The sequence below is a fragment of the Halichoerus grypus genome, chromosome 1 (assembly GCF_964656455.1).
Source record: "Halichoerus grypus chromosome 1, mHalGry1.hap1.1, whole genome shotgun sequence".
NCBI classification, from domain to species: domain Eukaryota; kingdom Metazoa; phylum Chordata; class Mammalia; order Carnivora; family Phocidae; genus Halichoerus; species Halichoerus grypus.
Genome location: NC_135712.1, coordinates 204,476,516 through 204,502,495, shown reverse-complemented (window position 1 = coordinate 204,502,495; position 25,980 = coordinate 204,476,516). Strand labels below are relative to the sequence as shown.

At 49.5% G+C, this 25,980-nt stretch overlaps 1 protein-coding gene across 1 annotated transcript; it reads left to right on the top strand.

Annotated features, from left to right (window-relative positions):
• The first annotated feature begins 444 nt into the window (after positions 1-444).
• TMEM38A (transmembrane protein 38A) lies at positions 445-20,863 on the top strand. Its single transcript, XM_036095408.2, has 6 exons — positions 445-645; positions 13,969-14,125; positions 14,390-14,574; positions 16,832-16,919; positions 18,340-18,457; positions 19,299-20,863. The coding sequence occupies exons 1-6, from the start codon at positions 522-524 to the stop codon at positions 19,536-19,538; spliced, it is 912 nt and encodes a 303-aa protein (XP_035951301.1). The 5' UTR covers positions 445-521; the 3' UTR covers positions 19,539-20,863.
• The last annotated feature ends 5,117 nt before the right edge of the window (positions 20,864-25,980 follow it).

The window sequence follows — 25,980 nt, the reverse complement described above, 5'->3', positions numbered from 1 at the left end:
CTGACTTACAGAGCCCCACAGAGGACTAGGGTCATGACAGCTCCATAGAGGACGGGGGTCTTGACCCTCTAGGGCACGGGAAGATGGTGTTCACAACTGGACAAGACCCACAGAGGATGCAGGTCCCGATCCAAGGGCTCCAGAGGACTAATTGAGTCCCACCGGGACAGGGTCCTGACTGACCCGTCCCTTCTGGGTGAGCTCCGTGCGGGAAGGACCCCCCAATGGCCAGCTACCCTGTCCAACTCACACCACAGGGACCCCTACACCCCGCCTCGCTGGGCTGAAGGGGGTCGTGATGGCCCGAAGGGACGGAGTATGGGACACCTGCTGGGCTTTATGGGACAGGACGGCCCCACGACCCGCCCCGGGGCAGGCGGTCGTCCCTCCTCTCCCGCGGGGGCCGGGTTGGGGGCGGTGCCTGGCGGGCGGGGGCGGGTCCTGCAGCGGGGGCGCAGTCGCGGGGCCGCGGGCTGCAGGACGTACTGGGCCGGGGGCTGGGGTGGGACCCGGCGGGCGCCATGGACCTGCTCTCGGCGCTGAGCCTAGGCGAGCTGGCGCTCAGCTTCTCGCGGGTGCCGCTCTTCCCCGTCTTCGACCTCAGCTACTTCATCGTCTCCATTCTCTACCTCAAGTATGAGCCAGGTGAGCCAGAGCCAGCGGCCCGCGGGGGCTGGCATCGCGGCGCGGGGGGCGGAGGTAAACCTGCGGGTCGCGAGGTGGGGGAAGCCCTGGATCATGAGGGGGGCACAGTCCCAGGGACTCGTTCGGGGGAGCAGCGGGTGCCGGGATCGTGCGGTTCTTCCACATGGAGTGGGCGGGGGGGAAGACAAGGGGGCGGGCAAGGAGAGAAGCCCCCGGGATGGTGGGGCTGGGGGAGGGGGAGCAGATGCAGCTGGAAAGCAGGAGAGGAATGCGACTGTATAGAGGAGGGGGAACAGGTGCTGGGGAGGAGGCTGGGAGAGAAGTCAGGGTTCCCGGCAGGGTCGCATGAACTTGGGCCAGCGGCATAGGTCGTGGTGAGGGCGCAGGCGGGGGTCGGTGCTGCAGGTCAGTCCAGATGTCCTGGCCGCCCGCATCCGTGACCTCCCTCCTTGCCCTTGGCGCGCGGAGCCGGAGCGGCTGTTGAGTGTCTATATAAGGGCCGGCCGTGCTGGGGGCAGTAATCCGGTTCAGAGAAAGTGACACCGGTGCCCCCCTCCTCTGCGGCCCTCGGGCAGTCTCCCCTCCTCCTCCTCCGGCCGAGCGAAGCTGGGTCTCCCGCGCCCGGCGGGAATTCTTCCAGCCGTGGCGCGGATCCTTTCCACTTACTGAGCAGAATCTGCCCTAGGGCAGGGTGATTTGGGGTTAGCCTACTCGGCCAGCTCCAGACCCCCGCGGAGAATCGCAGAAGGGAAGGAAGACTCTGCTTCTTGGTTTGTTTGTTTTTTTTAAGCATTTTTTTTTTAGATGGTGATAAATAGCCTCCTTAGAATGTGGTCTATTTTTAGATAAGGCTCACCGAATGTTTCTTGTTCATCTCCTAGCGTTTTAACTATTAGAGCATACCAGTAAACGAAAGGGACTAGAGAATTTAGCTTTAGAAAAGGGATCGATCATCCGGAAACATTGTGACCGTTTCTCCCACTTAGATGTAAATTACCTCTATATTCTCCTCTCAGGACTGAAATACCTTTTTTTTTTTTTTTTTCAGATTATAAAAATAGGTGCTTCTGTGTTTTTAAAAGAAATGGAAAGGAAAAGAGATCATTACAGTTGACGTATTGCCGACCCTTCCAGACCTTCCCTATGCGTTTATAACCCTGTAGTTAGAGATGGTAAAGCACGATTTTATGCAAATAGGATCATATTCTGCTTGCCAAGTGTTTTTGTTCCATTTTATTTTTGCCCGTCCACAAGCCAGAGCCTATTCTTTAAAAGCTATTCTGCAGATCAGTTACTTTGCAAAGCAAAATAAGCTTTGTATTGTCTTAGCATGAGCAAGGACTGCATTTCCTGTTCAGGAGGAATTTTTGGTGGCTCAGGCCAGTCCCCTGGGCAAGTACAGAACCTAGCATACCTTGAGAAATCTAAAACTGTGGAGGGCTGGAGCCTCCTAGGGATATAGGACACAAGTGTCTGGAGGAAAGAGGTCTTCAGGCTGGCTGGGAGCATGCAGGAGGGGTCTAGAAATTTCTGCCAGAGTAAATAAATCATCTGAATTAGAGGTACTGGAGCCCGAATGTGCCTGAAGGTTCCTAAAGGTGGGGAAAGTTCAGTGGTTCATAACCCTAGCTGCTTATTAGGGGCTCCTGGGGGCTCTTAAACCCCCATCTCATCTCCACTCCAGACAAATTGAATCAGAATATCTGGGATAGGGCCCTCCCTGCATGCTCATGTTTCAAGCTCCCCTCCCCAGTGATTGCTGCATGCTGTCAAGATTGAGAAATGCCTGCCCAGTTCAAACCCCCTCCATTTGTAACTGGGGAAATAGAAAATAGTGGCTAAGCTAATTTACATATGCAACGAGCCTGTGGTCCCATGGCTGGTAGATGACAGCCTTGGGATTCAAACCCAGGTCTGCCAGACCCCAGGACTCACTCCAATTGCTCTGGGGTACTTGCTTCCCTTTGGAAAAGGGAGGAGTAGGACTTAGCTATTAGCCCCCCACCACCACCCAGTTTGGTGTTCCTGCTGAGTCTCTACAAAGGTTTCTTCTCAGAATCTATGTGCTGACTGCAGGACCAGCTACAGAATCTGCAGGGCCTCTCACTCATTCAGAATTTCGGGCGCCTGGGTGGCTCAGTCGGTTAAGCGACTGCCTTCAGCTCAGGTCATGATCGCGGGGTCCTGGGATCGAGTCCTACATCGGGCTCCCCCTGCTCTGTGGGGAGCCTGCTTCTCCCTCTCCCTGCCACTCCCACTGCTTGTGCTCTTTCTCTCTCTCTCTCTCAGAAAAAAAAAAAAGATTTAAAGAAAGTCAGAATTTCAAGATGGTGACAACAGAGCGCTAAACTGAATGTGGGACCCTTCTGAACACAGGGTCCTGGGCAGCGGCACAGGTAGCACACCTTTGGAGCTGACAGCCAAGCTGGCTTCTAGGAAAAATCTCTGAATTAGGAGTCAGCTCTGCCTCTACCACTAAATACCAGGCTGGTTACCGCGCCCCCATGAGCTTCAGCTCACTCATCTATGAAATAGGCGCGTCGGAACATAATCCTGAACTCTTCTGCGGGGCTATTGTAAAGATGTTTTGAGAACTTTGTCAGTAGTAGGGTCTAAGGCACTTGGGAAAGGTAGTGCAATTATTTGTAAGGCCGTGGGAAGATGTGTTTCCTGGGACGCAGTCATTTTCTGGGTCAGGCTTTCATGAGAATCCTGAATGAGGACAGAGCTCTGAGTGTGGTCCTCAGGTTAACAGCATCTATGGCCCCTGGGAGCTAGCTGGTTAAGAAATGCAGAATGCCGGCCCCCCACCCCCACCCCAAGACCCGCTGAATCAGAATCTGCATAACATTTAAGAAGGGTTGGACTAAAAGAGGCAGGAGCTCCTTATTAGACCTGGAGCTCCTTAATAGGGCAGGGAGGAGAAGGTCTGGCTCTCCTCCAGGACCCCTAGCTCTATGCAAGAAGAGAAAGCAATGGATGTCCGCTGCATGATTGAATGAATGAATGAATAACAGTCCTGGATATCCCAAGAACCTTCCAGACCAGTGGTTCTCAAATATACTTCCACATTAAACTCACCTGGGGAGCTTTTCAGAATCCTCTTGCTCCTGCAGCACCCCTCCATTTAACTCAGAATCGCTGTGCGTGGTACCAGTGTCAGTATTTTTTTTTAAGTTCCCCAGATGAGAATCAGTTCTGTGCACCAGTGTTGCCCAATCTCTGCACGAGTGACAGTGAGGGCCAGATCATTCTCTGTGGTAGGGGCCATCACATGCATTTTGGGATATTTCATAGCATCCCTGGCTCAACCCCCTAGATGCTGGTAGCACACCCCAGTTGTGACAACCAGAAATGTCCCCAGATGTAGTTGCCCCCAGTTGAGAACCAGTGATCTAGACTGAGTCTCAAACTCCAATGCTTTCAAGGGCCAGGTAAGTGATGTACGGGAAGCAGTAAGCCAGCCAGGTGGGGACTGTCCCCAGGTGAGATCCAACCATGCACATCTTCACGTGGTTGGGGCGAGAACCACCAGAAGTGATTTTTCAAGGGAAGCCGGAAATGTGATTTATAGTTCCCTATGTGTATATGTTGGCTGTTCAAACATTTTTTTCTTTTTAAAAAATTCGTTTAAAAAAAAATAAAAATTTTGAAAAATAAGGATAATTAACATTTTTTCTTTTTAAGAAATTAATAGGCTATTTTCTAGTCTAGCAGTCTTAGATCCACAGCAAAATAAAGCTGCAAGTAGTTTTCGTGTACTCTCTGACCTCCCCACCATCTACATTCTGCACAGGGGGTTACATTTGTTATAATCAAGGAGCCCATATCATTATTATTATATTATCACTACCACATGTTATCAACCAAAGCCTAGAGTTCATTACATTAGGGTTACTTTGTGTTGTACATTTTGTGGATTTCGCCAAATGTATAACATGTATCCACCATTACAGTATCATACAGATAATTTCACTAACCTAAAAATCCCCCTAGCTCCACGTGAGCATCCTGCCCCTCCCCCAAACCCCTGACAACCCCCGATCTTTTTACCGTCTCCAGAGTTTGGCTTTTTGCAGAATATCATAGAATTGGAATCATACAGTGTGTGGCCCTTTCACACTGGCCTCTTTCACTTAGCAGTATGCATTTAAGGTTCTTCCATGTCTTCTCGTGGCTTGAAAGCTCATTTCTTTTCATCGCTGAGTAATACCCCATGGTATCTATGCACCATAGTTAGTTATTCACCTACTGAAAGATGTCTTGGTTGCGGTTTGGACATCTTCTAAAATGCTGTCAGGCTAACGAGACAGCTCCTTCAGCCCTGTTTTGAGACCTCTGGCAGGAACTGTAAGCTTTTCGAGGACGGAGAGCTGCCTCTCCTCCAACCTTGCAAGGTAGGGGCTGCCATCTCTCACAGGGGAAGAAACGAAGGCAGACAGCTGAGCTTGAAGGCTCAGAAGACTTGCTATCAAGTCACTGAGAAGCTCTGTAAATATACCCCCCATGTTTAGACCTCGGACTAAATAGCTCAGAGCCATGGCAGTGCTGAAAGTGCCCCCGGGGGAACCTTCTAGTGCTTCCCTGCCGTCCATAGACAGGACCCATCCCAGGCCAGAAGTAGGGACGCGATCAGGGCTTCCTCCTCCCTCCTCAGGCAGAGCTGATTTTTATAAATCCATCAGCTAAAATTTCCACCCACAGGTACTTTCCATTTCAGTTCGGTTCCAGGAATAACTCATGCATAATTGCTAAGCACTAAGCAATTTCTTTTTGTCCTCGCCGGTGCCCTTTGAAACGAATAATAGCACTGGGGTGACCACCTCACTCAGGTGCCATTAAGACAAGCACCAAAAGCCCCATGTCCCAGGAACCCCTCGGTCCCAGGCAAACCAGGATGGTTGGTACCTCTAGACAGCACCCCCGTTATGCACAAATACACCCATTGAAGCCCGGAGAGAGGAGTGACTAGCCAAAGCTCACCCAGCGAGAGGGGAGTGCTTTGGTAGCCAACCTGGGATTGCAACCCACATTCTCCTGGTTCCTGATGCTGCCCCAAAACCCAGCCAGAGAAACCAGGAAGGAGTATGGCAAAGGGAAAGAGCCAGAGGGAAGGTTCTCGACACTGCCTTGCTGTGGATCTTCAGGGCAGGCCCATCTCCCATCAGCCTCCATCTTCTCCTCTGTGGCAATGAGGAGACTGATCTTGCTCTTCTGGGGTTGCTGAGATAAATAAGTTTGATAATGCTAAGAATCATCTTGATAATCATGCACACCACCCTGAATCATCAATACAACTTGGGGAGGGGGTACTCTCATCCTGTTCTTTGGAAAGCAGAGGAAGCTGAGGCTGGTGGGGAGCAGTCATTTGTCCAAGGCCACACCAGAGAGAGTGAGCCACAGAGCCAAACCTGGGTCTGTGACTTTTCTACCAGGACTCACCTGGTGTAAGCTTTTTGGGTCCCGTGTTTACACCATGGTTTTATTGAAATGGTGCAAACACGGGAGCCTGCTTTACTCCCACAACCCCACCCCCACCCCCACCCCTGGCCTCAGTCCTTGGGATGGTCCCAGAGGGCACAAGAATGACCCTGGAAAGAATTCAACCCCTAAGGGTTATTTTTAGATGCAGAGGTATCCATTTCTGAAAAACATGGGTGCCTCACCTGACCCAGCCCTTGCGGGACCCACCAGCTGCTCCAAAGGATTAACTCTCAGCTGGCAGCATTTTAAATAGACACCCCAGAGAAGAGAAGAGAACATTCTGCTTCATAGGACCTTTGTAAATGCTGAGACTTGGGACAACCTCGAGGGCAGGGAGAAGATGCACTATGGGCTTGTAACTCCAGGGTGAGATTGAGGAGGGAAATTTCAATTCCAGCCCTTGTTAGGAGCTGGGCACAGAAGGGATTGGGGTTCATACCTGACAGAAGCAGTGGGACACGGGAAAAACCGTTTGTCCAAGGTCTCATGGTTAGTTGGGGGTGGCGAAGAGAAAGGGGAGTGTGTTTACGACTTTCTTTCAAACAGCTTTTACTAGGCATGTTTCCTAATTATGAAATGTAGTTTGTGCAAGAGAATGGATAGATTACTTGGGATCTAGGGGCGCCTGGGTGGCTCAGATGGTTAAGCGTCTGCCTTCGGCTCAGGTCATGATCCCAGGGGATCGAGCCCCGCATCCGGCTCCCTGCTTGGCAGGGAGCCTGCTTCTCCCTCTCCCACTACTGTTCCCCCTGCTTGTGCTCTCTTGCTCTCTCTGTCAAATAAATAAATAAAATCTTTAAAAAAAAAAAAAAAAAGATTACTTGGGATCTATTCCTATGTTGGAATACCTTACAGCAGAGAAAAATAAATACTGCCCTTGAAAATATTGCGCTCGGTGAAAGAGCTAGAGGCAAAAGCTATGTTATATGATTCCACCTATATGAAATATGTAAGTTCAGAACACTTTCCTCCCCCCAGAAGGAACCCCAGCCCCGTGAGCGGTCACTCCCCATCCCCCTCTCCCCCAGCCTCCGGCAACCACCAGTCTGCTTTCCATTTCTATGGATTTGCCTGTTCTGGACATTTCATATAGATGACATCACACACTATGTGACCTTTTGTGTCTGGCTTCTTTCACTTAGCGTGTTTTCTAGATTTGTCCATGTTGTAGCGTGTGTTAGGACTTCGTTCCTCTTTAAGGCAGAGTGATATTCCATTGTGTGGATCTACCACGTCTTGTTCATCCATTCATCTGTTGGTGAATACTTGGGTTGTTTCCACCCTTTGGCAATTGTGAATAGTGCTGCTGTGAACACGATTTTTTAAGAGTCTTCCAGAACCTTTTGCTAGGTTCTCGTGGTAGGATATAGCACAGTTCCCCGCTGCCCACGTCCTGTTCCTGGACCTCTGATCATGGCCATCAGAGAGGGGGCAGGTAGTGAAGGTCCGATGAGGGGGCATGTGGAGCCCAGTGTGATAAAGCAGATGAGCACCCCATGTCCCTCCTGCTTAGCAGCTTTCCGGGGGACTCTTGTTTTTCCTAGTTTTGATGATTAAGTATTTCATACACACAGATTAAATATCACAGACATCTCTCTCCCTTCCACACAGACTGAACAGATGTGAACATAGATTTGCTTCAGATGTTTTTTTTAAAGATTTTATTATTTATTTATTTATTTATTTGAGAGAGAGAGAGAGAGAGAGAGAGAGCGAGCAAGTGGGGGGAGGGGCAGAGGGAGAGAATCTAAAGCAAACTCCGAGTTGAGCATGGAACCTGATGCAGGGCTCCATCCCACAACCCTGAGATCATGACCTGAGCCCAAACCAAGAGTCAGATGCTTAGCCGACAGTACCACCCAGGTGTCCCGCTTCAGATGGCTTTTTAATAAATAAATAGATTGAGAGACAGCTAACCTTATCCCTTTTCCCTCACTCCCTCTCTAGATGCAACCACCACCCTAAAATCAGCCTATATTTTTTCATGCCTGTATTTACACCTTCTCTGCTATATATGTGTCTATGAACTACATGGAGTGTGCTGTGTTTTAAATACATACATAAGAGGGGCACCTGGGTGGCTCAGTCGGTTAAGCGTCTGCCTTCGGCTTTGGTCATGATACCAGGGTCCTGGGATCAAGCCCCGCATCCGGCTCCCTGCTCAGTGGAGAGCCTGCTTCTCCCTCTCTTTCTGCCACTCCCCCTGCTTGTACTCTCTCTCTCTCAAATAAATAAATAAAATATTTTTTAAAATAAATTAATATATACCTAAGATATACATAAATGTATCATTTTGTAACCTAACCTTTTTTACTCAGTAATAACCATATGGGATTTATCCATGTTGATTTATCTAGAGTGGTGGTTCTGAACCAGAAGGGATTTTGTCTCCAGGGAAATTTGGCACTATCTGGAGACAGTTCTGGCTGTCACAACCAGGATGGGGGCATGCCCCTGCCATCTAGTGGGTGGAGGCCAGGAATGCTGCTGCACATCCCAAGGGCACAGGACAGCCCCTACTGCAGCAGGGAATGATCCAACGCAGTGCCATATGCCGCTGAGGAGCCTGGATGTAGATCTAGTTCACTTTTATTTATTTTTTAAAAATATTTTATTTATTTATTTGCCAGAGAGAGAGGCAGACTCCCTGCTGAGCAAGGAGCCTGTTGTAGGACTCCATCCCAGGACCCCGAGATCATGACCCAAGCCGAAGGCAGACACTTAACCAACTGAGCCACCCAGGCATCCGTCTAGTTCACTTTTAGATAGCAGCTCAGTGTGCGACTCTCCACCCTGTCACTGAGAAATAGGAGACTTCTCTTTTCTACCGTAACAGTGTGGCAGTGAAATCCTCCTCCCCACATCTCCTTTGCTAGTTTCTTTTGGGTCAGTAGTGAGGAGCAGAATTGCTAAGACATGGGCAATGCATAGCCTCAGATCTGCTCAGTATTGCCAAACAGCCTCCAAGGTGGTTATGCCTGTAGATCCTCCCAACTGTGTGTGTGGAGGAAAACTTGGGCTTTTTTCCCTCTGGAGGAGGGGCAGATATTCCCACCACCCCAACCCCCCTTCTCTGTGAGGTTGACCAAGCTGAGAAGGCAGCTCCTTCTATAGAACGAGTGGGCTTCATGTTTCTTGGAATAAAAGACCCTACAATGACCCTGTTCCAAATAAGGTCACATTCTGAGGTGCTGGTGGACATGAATGCTGGGCAGGCGGACACTGGTCCCCTGTATAACTCACTGCAAGGGGGATATTGATCCTTATATTATGTGTGGTTAACAGCTCTCAAGGATGGAGTGAAGGCATGCAGTTGCATGGGACAAAATAGTAACTCCATAAATAAATGGAGCCAGGGAGTTTTCGTTATAGTGCAACCCAAAGTGCTCAACTCAGCCTCAATGCCTAGGAGGTGTTCTGTCCACATTTACTAGAATGTAAGCTCCATTACGGCGGGAGTTCATTCACTCACAACTATTTATTGGGCGGCTACTACGTGTCGGGCACAGCGCCATGCGCTGGGGGTGCAGCAGCAGGTAAGACTGATGAGGTCCTCATACTCACCAAAGGATTAAGATCAAATCAATTTGTTGAGGGTATCAACAGTATGTATAGGTATTTATGTCAATAGCGTCATCCACGGCGCATGTCTCGGAGAGGCCAAGCATTCAGATTCACAGCTTGGAGACAAAAGGCATCCAATTTCTAGAAACAAAGTGACATTTTATTTTTTAATAAAAGATTTATTTATTTATTAGAGAGCACAGAGGGAGAGGGAGAAGCAGACTCCCCGCTGAGCAGAGAGCCTGTTGCAGGGCCAGATCCCAGGACCCCAAGGTCATGACCCAAGCCAAAGGCAGATACCCAACTGACGGAGCCACCCAGGTGCCCCCAAAGTGACATTTTCAAACAAAAAACGGGGCACGTGGGTGGTTCAGTCAGTTGAGCACCCGACTTTTGATTTCCGCTCAGGTCATGATCTTAGGGTCGTGGGATTGAGCCCTGCGTTGGGCTCCACACTCAGCGGGGAGTCGGATTATTTCTTTTGATTAGTTTTTGATTAGTAGATCACACGTAACTTCTTCATCTCATGCCCACATTGAGTGGAGTTGTCATTGGATCCAAGTAAATTGTTTAAGGAGAGTTACTGATACCAGCTCTGGCCCTGAGAGCTAAGTACCTGTGCCTTACAACTTAATCCTAAAGGCATTCTCTGGAAAGTGGAACTAGTGGGGGAGGGAAGGAATCTAGATGATGAAACAGTTGTCACACCAGGAGACACCCAGGTTGCAACTCTGGGGTGTGGCCATAGGGGATTGTGACCATATTAACATAAAGACAGGGGGCGGCTGGCTGTCTCAGTCAGTAGAGCGTGCGACTCTTGATCTCAGGGTGGTGAGTTCAAGCCCTGCATTGGGCATAGTGATTACTTAAAAATAAATAAAATAAATAATTTAACATACAGACAGGACCTATTTAGAAAAATTCTGAAGACTTTAAGTGGGTAATACAAAGTGTAAGAATTTGACTAATAGACATTAATCCTGTACCCCTAGTGTTTTTTGTAAACTTATTTTTTAAGAACTAGACTCTTCCCCTCTATTTTAATGTGGGATTTAATGAAGAGTTCTCATGTCCCCTTCATCCAGCTTCCCCCAATGACAATGTCTTACATAATGGTAGGTCATTACTAAAACCAGGAAATTGACATTGGTACAATCCCACTAACACCAACAACTGACTTTATTCAGCAGTATTTACAGATAGTTTTTTTATACAGTTCTGTATTTTTTTAAAGATTTTAAGTAATCTCTACATCCAACATGGGGCTCAACCTCACAACCCCAAAATCAAGAGTCGTAAGCTCTGCCAACTGAGCCAGCCAGGTGCCCCCATACAGTTCTGTATTTTATCATGTGTGTAGATTCTAATAATCACCACCACAGTTGGGATACAGAATTGTTCTGGCACCCCAAAGAAACTCCCTAGTGATGTTCCTTTATAGTTATATCTTCCTCCAAGCCCTAACCCCTGGTGACCACTGATCTGCTCTCTGTCACTCATCACTATGTTTTGTTACTTGGAGAAAGTCATAGAAATGGTATCATATAGTATGTAACCTTCTCTTTTTTTTTTAAGGTTTATTTGAGAGAGAGAGCACAAGCGGGGGCATGGGGAGGGGGGTCGGGGGAGAGGGAGAGAGAGTCTTAAGCAGACCCCATGCTGAGCGTGGACCCCCCCACCCAATGTGGGGTTGGATCTCATGACCCTGAGATCATGACCTGAGCCAAAATCAAGAGTTGGACGCTTAACCAACTGAGCCACCCAGGCGCCCCAGTATGTAACCTTCTGAGATTGGCTGTTTTCACTCAGCATAGTACCCTTGACATTCATGTAAGTTACTGCGTGTATCCCTGGTTTGTTCCTTTTTTGTTGCTGAGTAGTATTCCATGATCTGGATGTACCACAATTTGTTCATCCCTTTACCCATTGAAGCCATTTTACAAATAACTTACTTATAAATAAAGCTGCTATGAATAGTTGTGTGCATGTCTGTGAACACCAGATTCCCTTTCTCAATCAAAATCTTGTGTTGAGGAGCACGTGGCTGGTTCAGTTGGTGGAGCATGTGACCCTTGATATCAGATCGTGAGTTCAAGCCCCACATTAGGCATAGAGATTACTTTAAGACCAAAAAAAAAATCTTGTCCTGAACACTGAGATGAAGCAGTAAATGCAAGTGTGCTCTGGTTAAAGCGGGGTGAAGGACCCAGAACATTCCCATTTTGTCTCTTCTTTGCTCCTGCAAATGCTCAGGGTTCCTAGGAACACAGTTTGGAAACCATTGTTCTTGGGAGCCTATCCTCCTAGCCATGGATAGAAGATCTTGGGTTATCAGGGCTGCAGGACATCGGCCAGCTCATTCCTCTGTCTCTGTGTGGTGCTCAACATTGCTGCCCATAAGAATCACCCAGGAGCATTAAGAAATCCATAAGCCCAGCAACACCCCAGACTGGCCAACTAAGATGCTCTGGGGTGGGGGGGTTCAGGTGTCTAGTTTGTAAAGTCCCCAGGTAATGCTGATGTACAGCCAAATTAGAGGCCAATGCACTGAGCCATCTTCCTGATGAATGGGATTTCTGTTTCTGTTCACTAAGCAAGACCATTCTTTTTTGTATTTTGTTGCCTTGGGTTTATAGGAAGACTCAATTTACTATCATTTATGAGTATCAGTTACAGAAACTGAAATAAGTTGCATTTTTTCTGTTGTCCCTTTTATTTTATAACAGCTTTATTGAGCCATAATTCATATACCACCCAATTCACCCATTTAAAGCATCCCATTCATTGGTTTTTTAGTATATTCACAGAATTGTGCAACCATCACCTCCAAAAGAGTTCTGTATCCTTTAGCTGTCACCCTCCCATCTCCCCCATTCCCTCCAGCCCTAAGCAACCTCTAATCTACTTTCTCTTAGTGTTAAAAAATTAAATAAAATACCAAGACCCATAATAGGATAAAGTCCACAGGGTCGTGGGAGCCCAGGGGCAGGAGTGACTGACCCAGCAGAGCAAGGAAGCCTTTCTAGAGGAGGTGGTATTTGTACTTGGCCGTTTCTGCTTTTGTGTCTTTGCTCCTTCTCTGCTGCTAGCTTGTGACAGAAGACAGCAAGTGTTGGGGAGGAGGTGGAGAAGTTGGAACCCTTGTGAACTGCTGGTAGGAATGCAAAATGGTGGGGCCGCCATGGAAAACAATATGACAGTTCCTCAAAAAAATTAAACATAGAATTACCATTTGACCCATCAGTTCCACTTCTGGGTGTATCCCCAAAAGCGTTGAAAGCAGGAACTCAAATAGATATTGGCACACTTATGTTCTTAGCAGCATTATTCACAATAGCCAAAAGGTGGGAACAACTCCAATGTCCATTGATGGATGAGTGAATAAACAAAATGTGGTATATCCATACAATGGAAGATCATACAACCTTAGAAAAGAAGGAATTCTGACACCTGCTACAACATGAGCGAACCTTGAGGACGTTATGCTGAGTGAAAAAAGCGAAAGAAGCCAGACACAAAAGGACAAATACTGTGTGATTCCACTTACACGAGGTCCCTAGAGGAGTTGAATTCACAGAGACAGAAAGTAGATGGTGGGGGCCAGGGGCTGAAGGAGGGAACGGGGAGTTAGTGTTTAACAGGGACAGAGTTTCAGCGAGGGACAATGAACAAGTCCCTAGAGATGGATGGTGGTGATGGTTGCACGACAGTGTGAATGTGCTTCATGCCACCGAGCTGTGCACTTAAAAATGGTTAAAGTAGCACGTTTCATGTATATTTTACCGCAATAAAAAATAATGTAAAAAGAGGGAGAGACCGAGAGGACAGGCGTGAGTTTGTAGGGATCTTGGCGTCAGCCCAAGGCAGGAACAGCCACATGAAAGCGTTCCCACCTGCACGTTGCTCCCTGTCCACACCGCCCTCTCTTGTAGGGATAATGAGAGTGATCGCTTGGCTGTGGTTATCAATGAGGATTTAGCAAGTCCTTCATATAAATGTAAACCCAGTGTCTGAGACCTGGAGGTGCTTGCTAAATGGGACCTGGCATTACCATCGTTGCCACCTTTCTGAGCACAGAAGAAAGAGCCCCGACCCAGCTCTGCCTTTTCTCTGTGTGACCTCAGGCATGTGTCCAGCCTCTCTGAGCCTGGGTTCTTCCTCTGAAATGGGCAAGCTGCAAGGCAGCTGAATTAGGATGGGCTGACTGGAGGGCATGGGGACAAAGCATGCCCTTGGCACCCTGGTGACGCTGGGGGACACCCCCATACCCCCCAGGAGCAGTCGAGCTGTCCCAGCGCCATCCCATGGCATCCTGGCTGTGTGCCATGCTGCACTGCTTTGGGAGTTACATCTTGGCTGATCTGCTCCTCGGCGAGCCCCTGATCGACTACTTCAGCAACAATTCCAGCGTCCTGCTGGCCACAGCTGTCTGGTAAGCACTGTCTGGCTGGTGGGATGTGGGAGAGCAGAGTTGGGGGCAGGGGTGACCCAGCCACCTAGGAGGTGGGAGGCGGGGGGTTGGAGGAAATAGGACCCATCCGCACAACCTCCACAGCGGACCTGAATGCAGTGCTCTCCACTGCCCAGCTCTGTCCTGAGCCCGGCAAGCTGGGGAGGGAGATCTGGACACAACCTCACTTCCCAGGGACCCCCAACGGTCTGTCTCCCCATGACGCTCTGTGTTCTCTTCCCAAAGGTACTTGATTTTCTTCTGCCCCCTGGACCTCTTTTACAAGTGTGTCTGCTTCCTGCCTGTAAAACTTATATTTGTGGCCATGAAGGAGGTAGTGAGAGTCCGAAAGATTGCCGTGGGCATCCATCATGCCCATCACCACTACCACCACGGGTGGTTCGTCATGATTGCCACCGGCTGGGTCAAAGGTAAACAGGACCATGATGACGATGGAAAATCATCTCATTTGAGAACCCCTGCTCAGTGGTACATTGTCAGGCACCCAGGTTCACACAGACATTGCTACAGGCTAAGAGGACTGTTGTGGGAGTCCAGCCTCGTTAGCCAACAGCTTTAGAGTAAGTGGGAAGATTCTTCCAGAATTTAAGTGTCAAAGATAAACAGGACCACGAGACAGTGACAGCTGTCTCTCAAGCAGGTGTTCTCAACTGCGACACTACTGATGTTTGGTGCCAGGTGGCGGGTGCTGTCCTGTGCATGGTAACATGTTGAGCAGCATCCCTGGCCTCCTCCCACCAGATGTCAGTAGCGCCCACCTGCGTGACAACCAGAAGTGTCTCCAGATGTTGCCAAACACCTCCTAGAGAAGAAATCACACCCCTATAACTACAGGGGTTCTCAGTCTTTGTGGGCCATGGTCCTTTTTGAGTCCAGTAAAGCCTTTTATGTTTTTAAGTGCATAAAATATATAGGATGATAAAAGAGGCCCATTATTTTAAAATAGCTATCAAAAAAATTTTTTAATAAAAGTTACCCAAAAAAGTTTTAATATGATAGAGTAATTTTATACATCTTTACCAAAGTGTTAAATAAGAGACCATTCACTTAGCAAATAGGTATTTCTCGACCTTTTGAAGTGTTGTTGAGCACAAATGATACTATGAAACCATCTGCAACAATGGGAATGTGAAAAGGGAAAAATCCATGAATTCCGTTGGTGATGGCGTCACAGCCTTGCAAATCCTTCTCAGCTTACTGCCTCCCTTCACAATGGAAGGAAAGGCTATATTTTGGTGAGGGACATGAAAATGAAGATGTAGTTCTGTTTCCGGTCTGGGTTCAAGGACACCAGGTTAAGACTTTATGACTCAGGGCAGGTTTGAGTTGAGGCCTTTGTGCATCTTATCTCATTTGATTCTTAAGACTCTGCTTTAGGAAAAGTCTAACATCATCCCCAATTTACTGAGGAGGGAAATGAAATTACTTGTTCAAGGTCACATAGCTAAGGGGGTGCAGCTAGGTTTGACTTCAGGTTCTCTGAATTCAACATCCACATTCTTAACTACTTTGAAGTCCTCCTTTTCCTCCTCCTCTAGCTATGCTAAGAGGCAGACCAAGATAGACTTTAAAACAAAAAATGTTACTAAAAATTAAAGAGGGACACTTTACAATGATGGGTCAATCCACTAGGACGATATAACAATTATAAACATATATGCACCTAAAAACAGCACCAAAATATATAAAGCAAAAACTGAGAAGTTAAAGGAGAAATAGACAATCCAACAATAATAGTTATAGAGGTGGACCAAGGAGTAACAGGAAGACAGGGAAAGAAGGCTTGAGCAGGTGCTAACACCATTGGGTACCTTATCCCTGCCCCCTGATACCAAAGTGGGTATTGCCAAAATGCCAGGGCCTAGAAGCACCCTCCACTGAGCCACAGTGTACTCAGCACCATTGACACATGGGGCTGGATCATGCTCTGACAGACTCTGGAGACTGTCTTGTGCATTGTAGGATGTTGAGCAGCATTCCTGGCCTTAACCCACCAGGAGCAGCCCTGCCCCAGTTGCAACAACCAAAAATGTCTCCAGATATTGCCAAATGCCTATTTGGGGGCAAAATCACTCCAGATATGAATCCCTGGTCCAGTGGTACATATCAGGCACCCAGCACAGCCATTCCTGGAGTGGGTGTTCAAGCTTCTTTAGCCAATACATTTGGGGTAAATGGAAAGATTCTTCTAGAACTTCAACCATTGTGTCCCATATGGGTCTCCTTATTCACTCTCCAGGAAGCCTGTGCTATAGAACAAATTCCCCAGGGGGATAGCATGCCTCCCAGAGGGCAAGTGGCTTAAGAAAGATTGAAAGTTCAGAGCCCTGAGGAGGAGAGAGACTGGGGTGGGGAGCCTTCCAGAAGCCTTATGCATAGCTCAGGGTCCTGGACTAGGGGCATCAGGGCAGACAACCCAGATTTGTCAAAGACATACCTTGCAGATGAGATATGACCTCAATGCCTTCATGCTGGTTTTGCTCCAAATATTGCCATGTGACCCTCCTGAGCCTCAATTTCCCCACTGCAACTGATTGTCATACACCCAGGCTCAGTGTCCCTCTGGAGAAGACTCTAGGAGCAGCGAAGCTGCTTCCTTGGGAACTCAGCCAGGAAGAATGGGGAACTGGAGGTGGCAGGTTCATTCAGGAGCACCCTGTCTCCTAGGCTCTGGTGTCGCCCTCATGTCCAACGTTGAGCAGCTGCTCCGAGGGGTCTGGAAGCCAGAGACCAATGAGATCCTGCACATGTCCTTGTGAGTATCCCATTCCACCCCCCGCCCCCATCCCTACTGTATGTACGTGTGCCTCCTGGGCCTGACCTTGAGTTGGATGCTCCTGGTAACTTGGAAGCCTCAGCCACTAATTTTGTCTTCCAGAAGCTTCCAGAGGTCATGGAGCATCCATGGAGCAGAAGGGGAGCCTTGGCTCTGCCTAGGGGGGAGGGGCAGGCAGTGCTGCAGGGAAATGAGCTACTTGATTTGGGTTTTGAAGAGTGAGTAGGAGTTTTCTGGCAAAGGAGGAGCCTCTGGACAGAGGCCAGCACCTCTGCCAACTGTCAAGTCAGAAAAGAGCAGTGATTCTGCCCAGTTCTGCAGGGTCAGGATACAGAGTGTGGGTGGGGAGGAGTACAGAGCATCGGTGGGCAGTATATGGCACGGTGTGTGGGTGGGGAGTGTGGCTGGGACTAGGTGGGCAGGACCACAGGGCAGCATCCAGGACCCAACCTAGGGGCCCCATGCTACATTTAGCCTATACATTTTTAAAGGACCTCATTGGTTTGGGCTAGTTAAATTTTCTCCCAATCTACAATAAAGAAAGCGATGGCCATTAAAATATGACAAAATTTTTTAAAAGGCTCACCCATACGCCAATGAAAACTCCCATTTCACACTTCGGAAAAGAGCACTATCTCATTTCATCCCTACTAGAGGTCTGTTCCCACCCTCAGTTTACCGACAAGGAAACGGGGACCCACAATGTTGTGTTGCCTGCTACTAAGTGGGCAAGTGGTTTCCCCTCTTGGATTCTATTTCAGCCTCTTGAGCGGAGGGTGAGGGCTCCATGGAATCACACTCATAAACTCCCTGGCCCTGGTACCTGGTGAGTGCCTTGGAAATATCAGGCAGAATCATCATCATTAAGGACAGCAGAGAACAACAGACATCGGGAACAGAAGTCACGGGTCTCTCTTCTGTAACAAGTTAAAATATTGAGAACCTATCCTGTAAGAAAGAAAAGGAAAGTTACAAAAAAGAACAGGTGATAGCTGACCGCCTACATGCCTGACCTGTCTCCAGTCCCTCCAGAGGTCAAACTGATAACCACGTGGCCCAAGACCCCACCTTAAATCACATCGTTCCTAACTGGATGACCCAAAGTCCCCAAGTGAACAAAGACACTCCTATCAGGCAGGACATTTCCAGGGCTTAAAGGATACCTCCCAGGAGCCAGGGGGGGAAAGCCACACCTCTCTTTGGGCCAAGTTAACCCTTTACTGTGCAGGGAGACCCCACCTTGTCTATGCCATGCAGGCATCTTCCCACCTCCCACTCAGGAGAAGCTGGGATAGGAGCTGGGGCCGGCAGTGGGCAGGCAGAGAAGGGGGTCTGGGCCAGAGGGAAAAAGGGCCTGAGCTACGTGGCGCCACATGGTAATAGAGACTGCCCCCTCCAGCCCCACGAAGGCCAGCCTGTACGGAGCCGTACTCTTCACCCTCCAGCAGACCCGCTGGCTCCCGGTATCCAAAGCCAGCCTCATCTTCATCTTCACCATGTTCATGGTCTCCTGTAAGGTAAGTCTTCCTGCCCTGACCCACACCACCAACCCACACTTTCCAGGCTGGGAGCTTGGATTTGCAGTCTTATGTCCCAGGAAGGACAGCCCTAAGGCCGGGGCCTGGGGAAGGGGGTCCCAGTAGGTCTGTGCATGGGAGGAAGGTCTGGTAAGAGGAGTGTCCAGCCGGTGGGGACAGGGTAAGGAGAATACGGCCTTCTGGGCGGAGGGCCCAGCCTGGGCAAAGGCCGAGAGTGAGGCAGGAGTGCATGGAATCTGTTTGGAGAATTGGGGCCTTGTGCCTTGGTGGTGGAGAGCTGAGGGACAAGACCCAGGAAGGCACACTTAGGACACCAGGGACTGAGGCTAGATCAGGAATGGTGCTGGTCTGATCCTAAGGCCTTGAGCTGGGGTTAGCTCACCCGGGAGGGGTCTTCAGGGACCACACTGTCCTCCTCATGGATCTGGGGAGCTTGGCTGCTGGCTCCCTGGGAGGAGACCCATTGGCCACTGAAAGGGGGAAGGGAATGAGCCGCCCCAGGCCAAGCCGCCCCAGGCCAAGTTCCTCTCTGAGCCCAGGTGTTGGGGGGCCCCTGAGGTGAGGGGGGAGATCAACTGTCCCCGTGTGCCCCATGCTATCTGGAGTTTCAGCACCAGAAGTCCTGGATCTCAGGAAACCTGGGATAGTTGGTCACCCTCCTGGGAGTGCATAAAGCCAGAGGGATGGGCCTGGGCTACCTCTGACCTTGACCTGGCTGACCTCTCCCCTCTTTCCTCCCCCTGCCCCCCACCTTGCTTTCTGCCTCGGTCTCCCTCTATCTCTCTCGCTGTCTCCCCGTCCATCTGTTACCCCACCTCAGGTGTTCCTGACGGCCACTCACTCCCACAGCTCCCCTTTTGATGTTCTGGAGGGCTACATCTGCCCTGTGCTGTTTGGGACCACCTGGGGGGGCAACCATCACCATGACAACCACGGTGGGTCCCATGGCGGGTCCCATGGCGGCGGTGGGCCCGGCTCGCCACACTCAGCCCTGCCTGCTAAGTCCAAGGAGGAGCTGAGTGAGGGCTCCAGGAAGAAGAAGACCAAGAAGGCAGATTAGTGGATGGCCCAGAGGCCTTGAGGGGTACCAGGGAGAGGACCCGGACCCGGGACCCTCAGAGCCGGTGCAGGGGCATCCTGGGCTCAGCTCTTCCCTTTCCAGGCCTCAACTTCCCAGTCGCAAACTGGGGCCATGTCGGGGGGGTTAAATGAGATATGGGGGTGAGGGGCATTTGTAGGAATGGAGGGGTCCCTCTCTCTTTCTGCCAGGCCACCATAGCGACACCGCTTTATTTGGGCGGTGGCCCCAGCCAGAAACCCTAGCAGTTATATTTTTGGTTCTACTATTTCCTCTCTAAAATTACATCTTGACTCCAAAAAGAACTTCAGGTTGAGACTCATGAATTTGATGGACAATTCCTAAGTGTCTGCTACAAGGCAGCTGCTGGGACTTCCATCTCTTCTTGCCCACTCCTTCCGGATGGCACCGGGCAAGCTGCCTCCTCCGAGCCTTGCATTCCCTGTCTGTATAGTGGAGACCCCCAGGCCGCCTCCGCGTGGAGGTGCTGGTGCGCACCTGGATGTCAACCAGCTTTATAAACTCTTAAGCACCGTGCAGTCGGGAGGGGAGGCCTTGACGGATGTTCATCGTGCTTGAGAACGGCTTTGCATTTTAGATTATTTGTGTTTGTGGATCGGAGAACCCCCACAAGTTACCTGGCACACAGGGGGCCTTCAGTAGACACATCTGGCCCAGTCTTGAGAGCTTGGGGAGTGGGGAAGGCTTGTTCTGATCTTTGGCTTCAGGCGGCCCCTAAACCAAAGAAATGCAGCTGGCTGGGCAGGGGTGCCAAGATCCAGCTCTGTCAAGGGCCTCCGAACACTTGCTGTCGGGCCCTAGAAGCTTCGGGCCTCCCTCATGCTGGCATCCTCCACCGCTCATTCAGTCTTTCGGAGGAGTCTGTGCCTAGCCTTGTGCCACTGCTGGGTGGGCCTGGAACGTGCTTCAGGGTGAGTGAGGGGAATGGTAGCTGAGCCCCCCATCTACCCCGCCCCCCCACCGGCCACCTGATTCATCTCAGGCTGTGTTACCAGGACACCCGAGTGTGGCCAGTCTCAGGTGGGGTTTGGGCCCAGACAGGGCCGGCTTAGACGTGTCCTCTGCCCCCAGGGGGGTGGGTGGGACACGGGACAGAGCAACAGCCTACAGCTGCATCAACATCAGCATGGGGCCAGCAGGATCCCAGTATTGCCCAGCTGTTGGGAAAGTGCCTTGATCTGGTGACACCTGGGAGCCTGGTGGGTCCTGAGGCTCCGAATTCATCCTCTTGCATGTTTATCAAGACTCGGCATGAAGGTTCAGCAAATAAATCTGTTGTGAAAGAAGCACAATGGTTTGGCTGATTCATTCCTGCTCTTTCGGTCTCAGGATGCAGTGGGGGTTCTGTGTCCTTAGAGACACTCAGAGTTTCCAGGGAGATGAGGCTCATGGCAGCCCCCAACCGCCAAGAGGAGATGGAGCCTGCGGGTAGAGTCTGGAGTTTGGAGTTCAGATATTTACTATGCCACCAACAGGTCATGGGGCCTCCCCTTCTCCAAACCTGTTTGCTTCTTGGGGAATAGGTCGTAATGATTATCACTGCCCTTTATAGACAGATGGGAGAATTAAGGGAGTGATTGGGGTTTGCAGCTAAGAGTCCGTACAGGACGCTGTTAAGAGAACAATTTGGCAATCACACATCTGATAAAGGGATTGTATCCAGAATATATAAAGAAGTCCCAAAGCTCAATAATAAACAGCCCAATTAAAAATGAGCAAAGGATTTGAATGGACACCTGGCCATAGAGAATATACAGATGGCATTTTAAAAAGCACGTGAAAAGATGCTCAACATCCTTAGCCATCAGGGAAATGGGTGGGAAGGTACCCACTACATTCTAGGATGGTTGCTGGTGAGTGCTGGTGAGGATGTGGAGCAAGGGGAACTCTCTTCATTCCATGGGCAATATAAAATGATGCAGCCGCTTTGGAACAGTGGCAATTTCTTAAAAAATTAAATGTTCAGGGTTCCTGGGTGGCTCAGTCGGTTAAGCATCTGCCTTCGGCTTGGATCATGACCCCAGGGTTCTGGGATTGGGCCTCACGTAGGGCTCTCTGCTCAGCAGGAGCCTGCTTCTCCCTCTCCATGCCACTTCCCCTGCTTGTACTCTCTCTCTGTCAAATAAATAAAAATTTTTTTTAAAAATTAAATGTTCATTTATCCTATGACCTAGCTATTCGGGTACTTGCCCGAGAGCACTGAAAATATGTGTCCATTCAAAGACACGTACATTGATGTGCATAGGTGCTTTGTAATAGCCCCAAAGTGGAAAGAACAAATGTCCGTCAAAAGGTGAGGGGATAGATAACTGCTCCATCCAGTGGAATTGTGCTCAGCGATTCCATTAGCAAGAGGAACCAGCATGGGACAACATGAGCGAGCTTCAAATACATTACAATGGGTGAGGGAAACAATATAAAGAAGAATACTTAACTCTACGAGCCCATGCATGTAACATACTGGAAAAAGCAAATTAATTTATAGTAACAGGCTGATCAATGGATGCTTTGGGGAGAGGGGGAGGGTGGGAGGGATGGCGAAGAAGCGCACAGAAACTGGGTGATGGAAATCTTAACTATCCTGACTATAGTGGTGGTTTCACGGGTCTATATGCACATCACAACTTACCAAATTACATACTTTAAATGTGCTCAGTTTAGGAGCACCTGGCTGGCTCAGTCGGTGGAGCACACAACTAGTAATCTCAGGGTTGTGAGTTCAAGCTCCACGCTGGGCATGGAGCCTACTTTAAAAAAAAAAAAGTGCAGTTTATTGTATGTCAATTATATCTCAATAAAGATGTAAAAAAATGTTCACTTAAGAAAAAAACTCCATAAAAATTGGGCAAAAGATTTGAACAGACAGGGGTGCCTGGGTGGCTCAGTGAGTTAAGTGTCTTCCTTCCACTCAGTTTATGACCCTGGGGTCCTGGGATTGAGTCCAGAGTGGGAGCTCCCTGCTCAGTGGGGAGCCTGCTTTTCCCTCTCCCTCTGCCCCTCCCCCTGCTCATGCTCTCTCTCTCTCTCTGTGTTAAATAAATAAAAATCTTTTTAAAAAAATATTTGAACAGAGCACGAAATAAATAAACATGAAAACTGTAACAAAATGCTGCTGCGTATCTGTTAGGGGCTGAATTGTGCCCTCCCCCCAAATCTACAGGTTGAAGTCCCAATCCCCAATACCTGAGAAGGTAATCATATTTGGAGACAGGGTCTTTAAAGAGGTGATTAAGTGAAAATGAGCTCTTTGGGTGGGCCCTACTGCAGTCTGACTGGGGTCCCTGTAAGAAGAGATTAGAGGGGCACCTGGGTAATTCAGTCGGTTAAGCATCTGCCTTCGGTTCAGGTCACGATCGAAGCGTCCTGGAATCGAGCCCTGGTACAGGGCTCCCTGCTCAGTGGGGAGCCTGCTTCTCCCTCTGCCTGCCTGTGCGCGCTCTCCCTCTCTCAAATAGATAAAATCTTTTTTTTTTTAAGATTTTATTTATTTATTTGACAGAGAGAGCATAAGTAGGCAGAGTGGTAGGCAGAGGGAGAGGGAGAAGCAGGCTCTCCGCCGAGCAGGGAGCCAAATATGGGGCTCGATCCCAGGACCCCAGGATCATGACCCGAGCTGAAGGCAGCCGTTTAACGGACTGAGCCACCCAGGCGCCCCTATAAAATCTTTAAAAAAAAAAGGAGAGATTGGGACACAGACATGAGCAGAGCAAAGACCCTATGAGGACCCAGGGAGAAGATGACCATCTACAAGCAAAGGAGAGGCCTCAGAAGAAAACTCTTGTGCGGCCAAGCCCTTTGTCTTGGACTCCTAGGTGCCCGAACTGTAAGAAAATAAATTTCTGGGGGCGCCTGGGTGGCTCAGCCAGTTAAGCGTCTGCCTTCAGCTCAGGTCATGATCCCAGAGTCCTGGGATCGAGCCCCACATCGGGCTCCCTGCTCAGCGGGAAGCCTGCTTCTCCCTCTCCCGCTCCCCCTGCTTGTGTTCCCTCTCTCGCTGTCTCTCTGTCAGATAAATAAATAAAATCTTAAAAAAAAGAAAAAAGAAAAATTTCTGCAAAAAAAGCCGCTCCGTCTGTCCTTACGGCTGCCCTAGCAAGTTAATAAGTTCCTGCCTCCAACATTTAAAATAAGAATAGCTCAGTCGGTTAAGCGGCTGCCTTCGCTCAGGTCATGATCCCGGGGTCCTGGGATCGAGCCCCGCATCGGGCTCTCTGTTCGGGGGAGAGCCTGCTTCTCCCTCTCCCTCTGCCTGCTGCTTCCCCTGCTTGTGCTCTCTCACTCTCTGTGAAATAAATAAATAAAACCTTTAAGAAAAAAATAAGAATAGCTCAGGATGCCAGGGGCTGGTAAGGACTCCGCTCACCCAGTGCTGGGAAGAAAACAGGCGGCGGGTGTCCCGCGAAATGAGACCCCGTTTGCCGTATAACGCAGCAATCCCATTCCTAAGTGAAACACAGACTCGTGTTCACGCAAGAAATGTTCAAAGCCGCTGTTTTGGGGAATCACCAAAAAAAACGGAGGCATCCCCAGTGTCCGGCAGCCGGGGAGCGCACGAAACCAGCCGACGGTCCCGCGGCGGCGGCGAGAAGGCGCGAGCGGCGGATTCGCACGGCACGGCGCATGCGTCTCGGAGGCCTTTGCCCCGCGAAGGCGCCCGACTCCGACCACACGCCCAGCGCGCTCCTTAGAGGCTATTTTAGGAAAAGCAAAATCACAGGGACAGAAAACACATGCGCGGTTGCCAGGGCCGGGGAGTGGGAGGAGAGACTGCTTCCAAAGCGGCCAGGAGAAGGGGGTGGGGGGATAGAACGGTTCTGTCTCTTGATTGTGGTGGGGAATCCACAACTGTGTGTCTTTGTCAAAACTTCCAGAAATGGATGCTGAGAATGCCAGCTTCATCTAACAGGAGAGGAAAAGCAGAATAGGCTGCGAAGCTTCTCGGACCTGACCACATCCTGGCTTTTCGCCTGCGAGGTGCGTGGCGTTGGGGCAGGAACTCCCCTTCCCTGAGCCTCAGTTTCCTCTCAGGAGGACTAGCGGGAGTGTCTGGAGCCGGACTCCAAAGGCCAGCTCTGTAATTCCCCGGAGCACTTCTGCTGGGGCTCATCTAGCACCTGGTGGGTGTGGGTGATAAGCCGGCTCTGCGCCCGGGAGCACCGATGGATGTTCTGGGATCTCATTTTATGAGAGAACAGATTGTACCAAAATAGCCTCCCAGCCTATTTTAGGAAGGGGGTGGGTAGGCCACCGTCTGGCTGGGGATGATTGGCGGGGCAGGCTGACCCTGTCGCCCCTGTAGGTGTAAGAACTCTGAAGACCAGGCTCTCAAGTCCAGCCTAATTATAGCTGCAGGAGTCACGCTCAGTAGCTTCCTCCGTCTTGGGTTGAAAGAAATGTTCTTTTATCCTCCTCCTCCTCCTCATCATCATTATTACTATAATTATGGTAAAATACACAACATAAAATTTTCCGTCTTAACCATTTGTTATGCATGTTTCAGTGGCATTAAGTAAAGCTGCACTGTTGTACAACCATATAGGACCACCACCATCCATCTCCAGAACTTTCTCGTCTTCCCACACTGAAGCTCTGTCCCCATTGAACACTAACTCCCCACTACCTCCCCCTAGCCCCCTGCCATTCTATTTTCTGTCTCTATGGATTTGACTATTCTCAGTGCCTCATGTAAGTGGGGTCATATAGTATTTGTCCTTTTGTGACTGGCTTATTTCCAAACTCAGCATAATGCCTTCCAGGTTCATCCATGTTGTAGCCTGGGTCAGGATTTCCTTCCTTCATAAGGGTAAATATTATTCCAGTGTATAGCTATGCCACGTTTTGCTTATCCATTCATCAATAGACACTTGGGTTGTTTCTACCTTTTGGCTATTATGAAAAATGCTGCTGTGACCATGGCTGTGCAACTATTTCTTGAAGACCCTGCTTTCGATTGAGAGGAAGGTTGTCGAAGCAGGAAAGATGGGGAGGAAGCAGAGCCTCTAGGCCCCAGAGGTCAGAGCTTTGAAATACATGTACGAATATGATACACACATATCTGTATTCAGTTACATATATCATCAGTCATGAGTTTGCATAGAAACTTCCAATTCCAGGGACACCTGGGTGGCTCAGTCGGTTAAGCATCTGCCTTCGGCTCAGGTCATGATCCCGGAGTCCTGGGATCGAGCCCCACAACAGGCTCCTTGCTCAGCGGGGAGACTACTTCTCCCTCTCCCTCTGCCCTTCCCCTGCTTATGCTCTCTCTCTGACAAATAAATAAATAAATCTTGAAAGAAAGAAAGAAAGAAAAACTAATTTCCAATTCCAGCTCAATGATGCAGGGCATATTGTAGTCTTCTATAGGGAGAAATCTGCAGTCTTCTTTTAACCATGAAGTGATGCC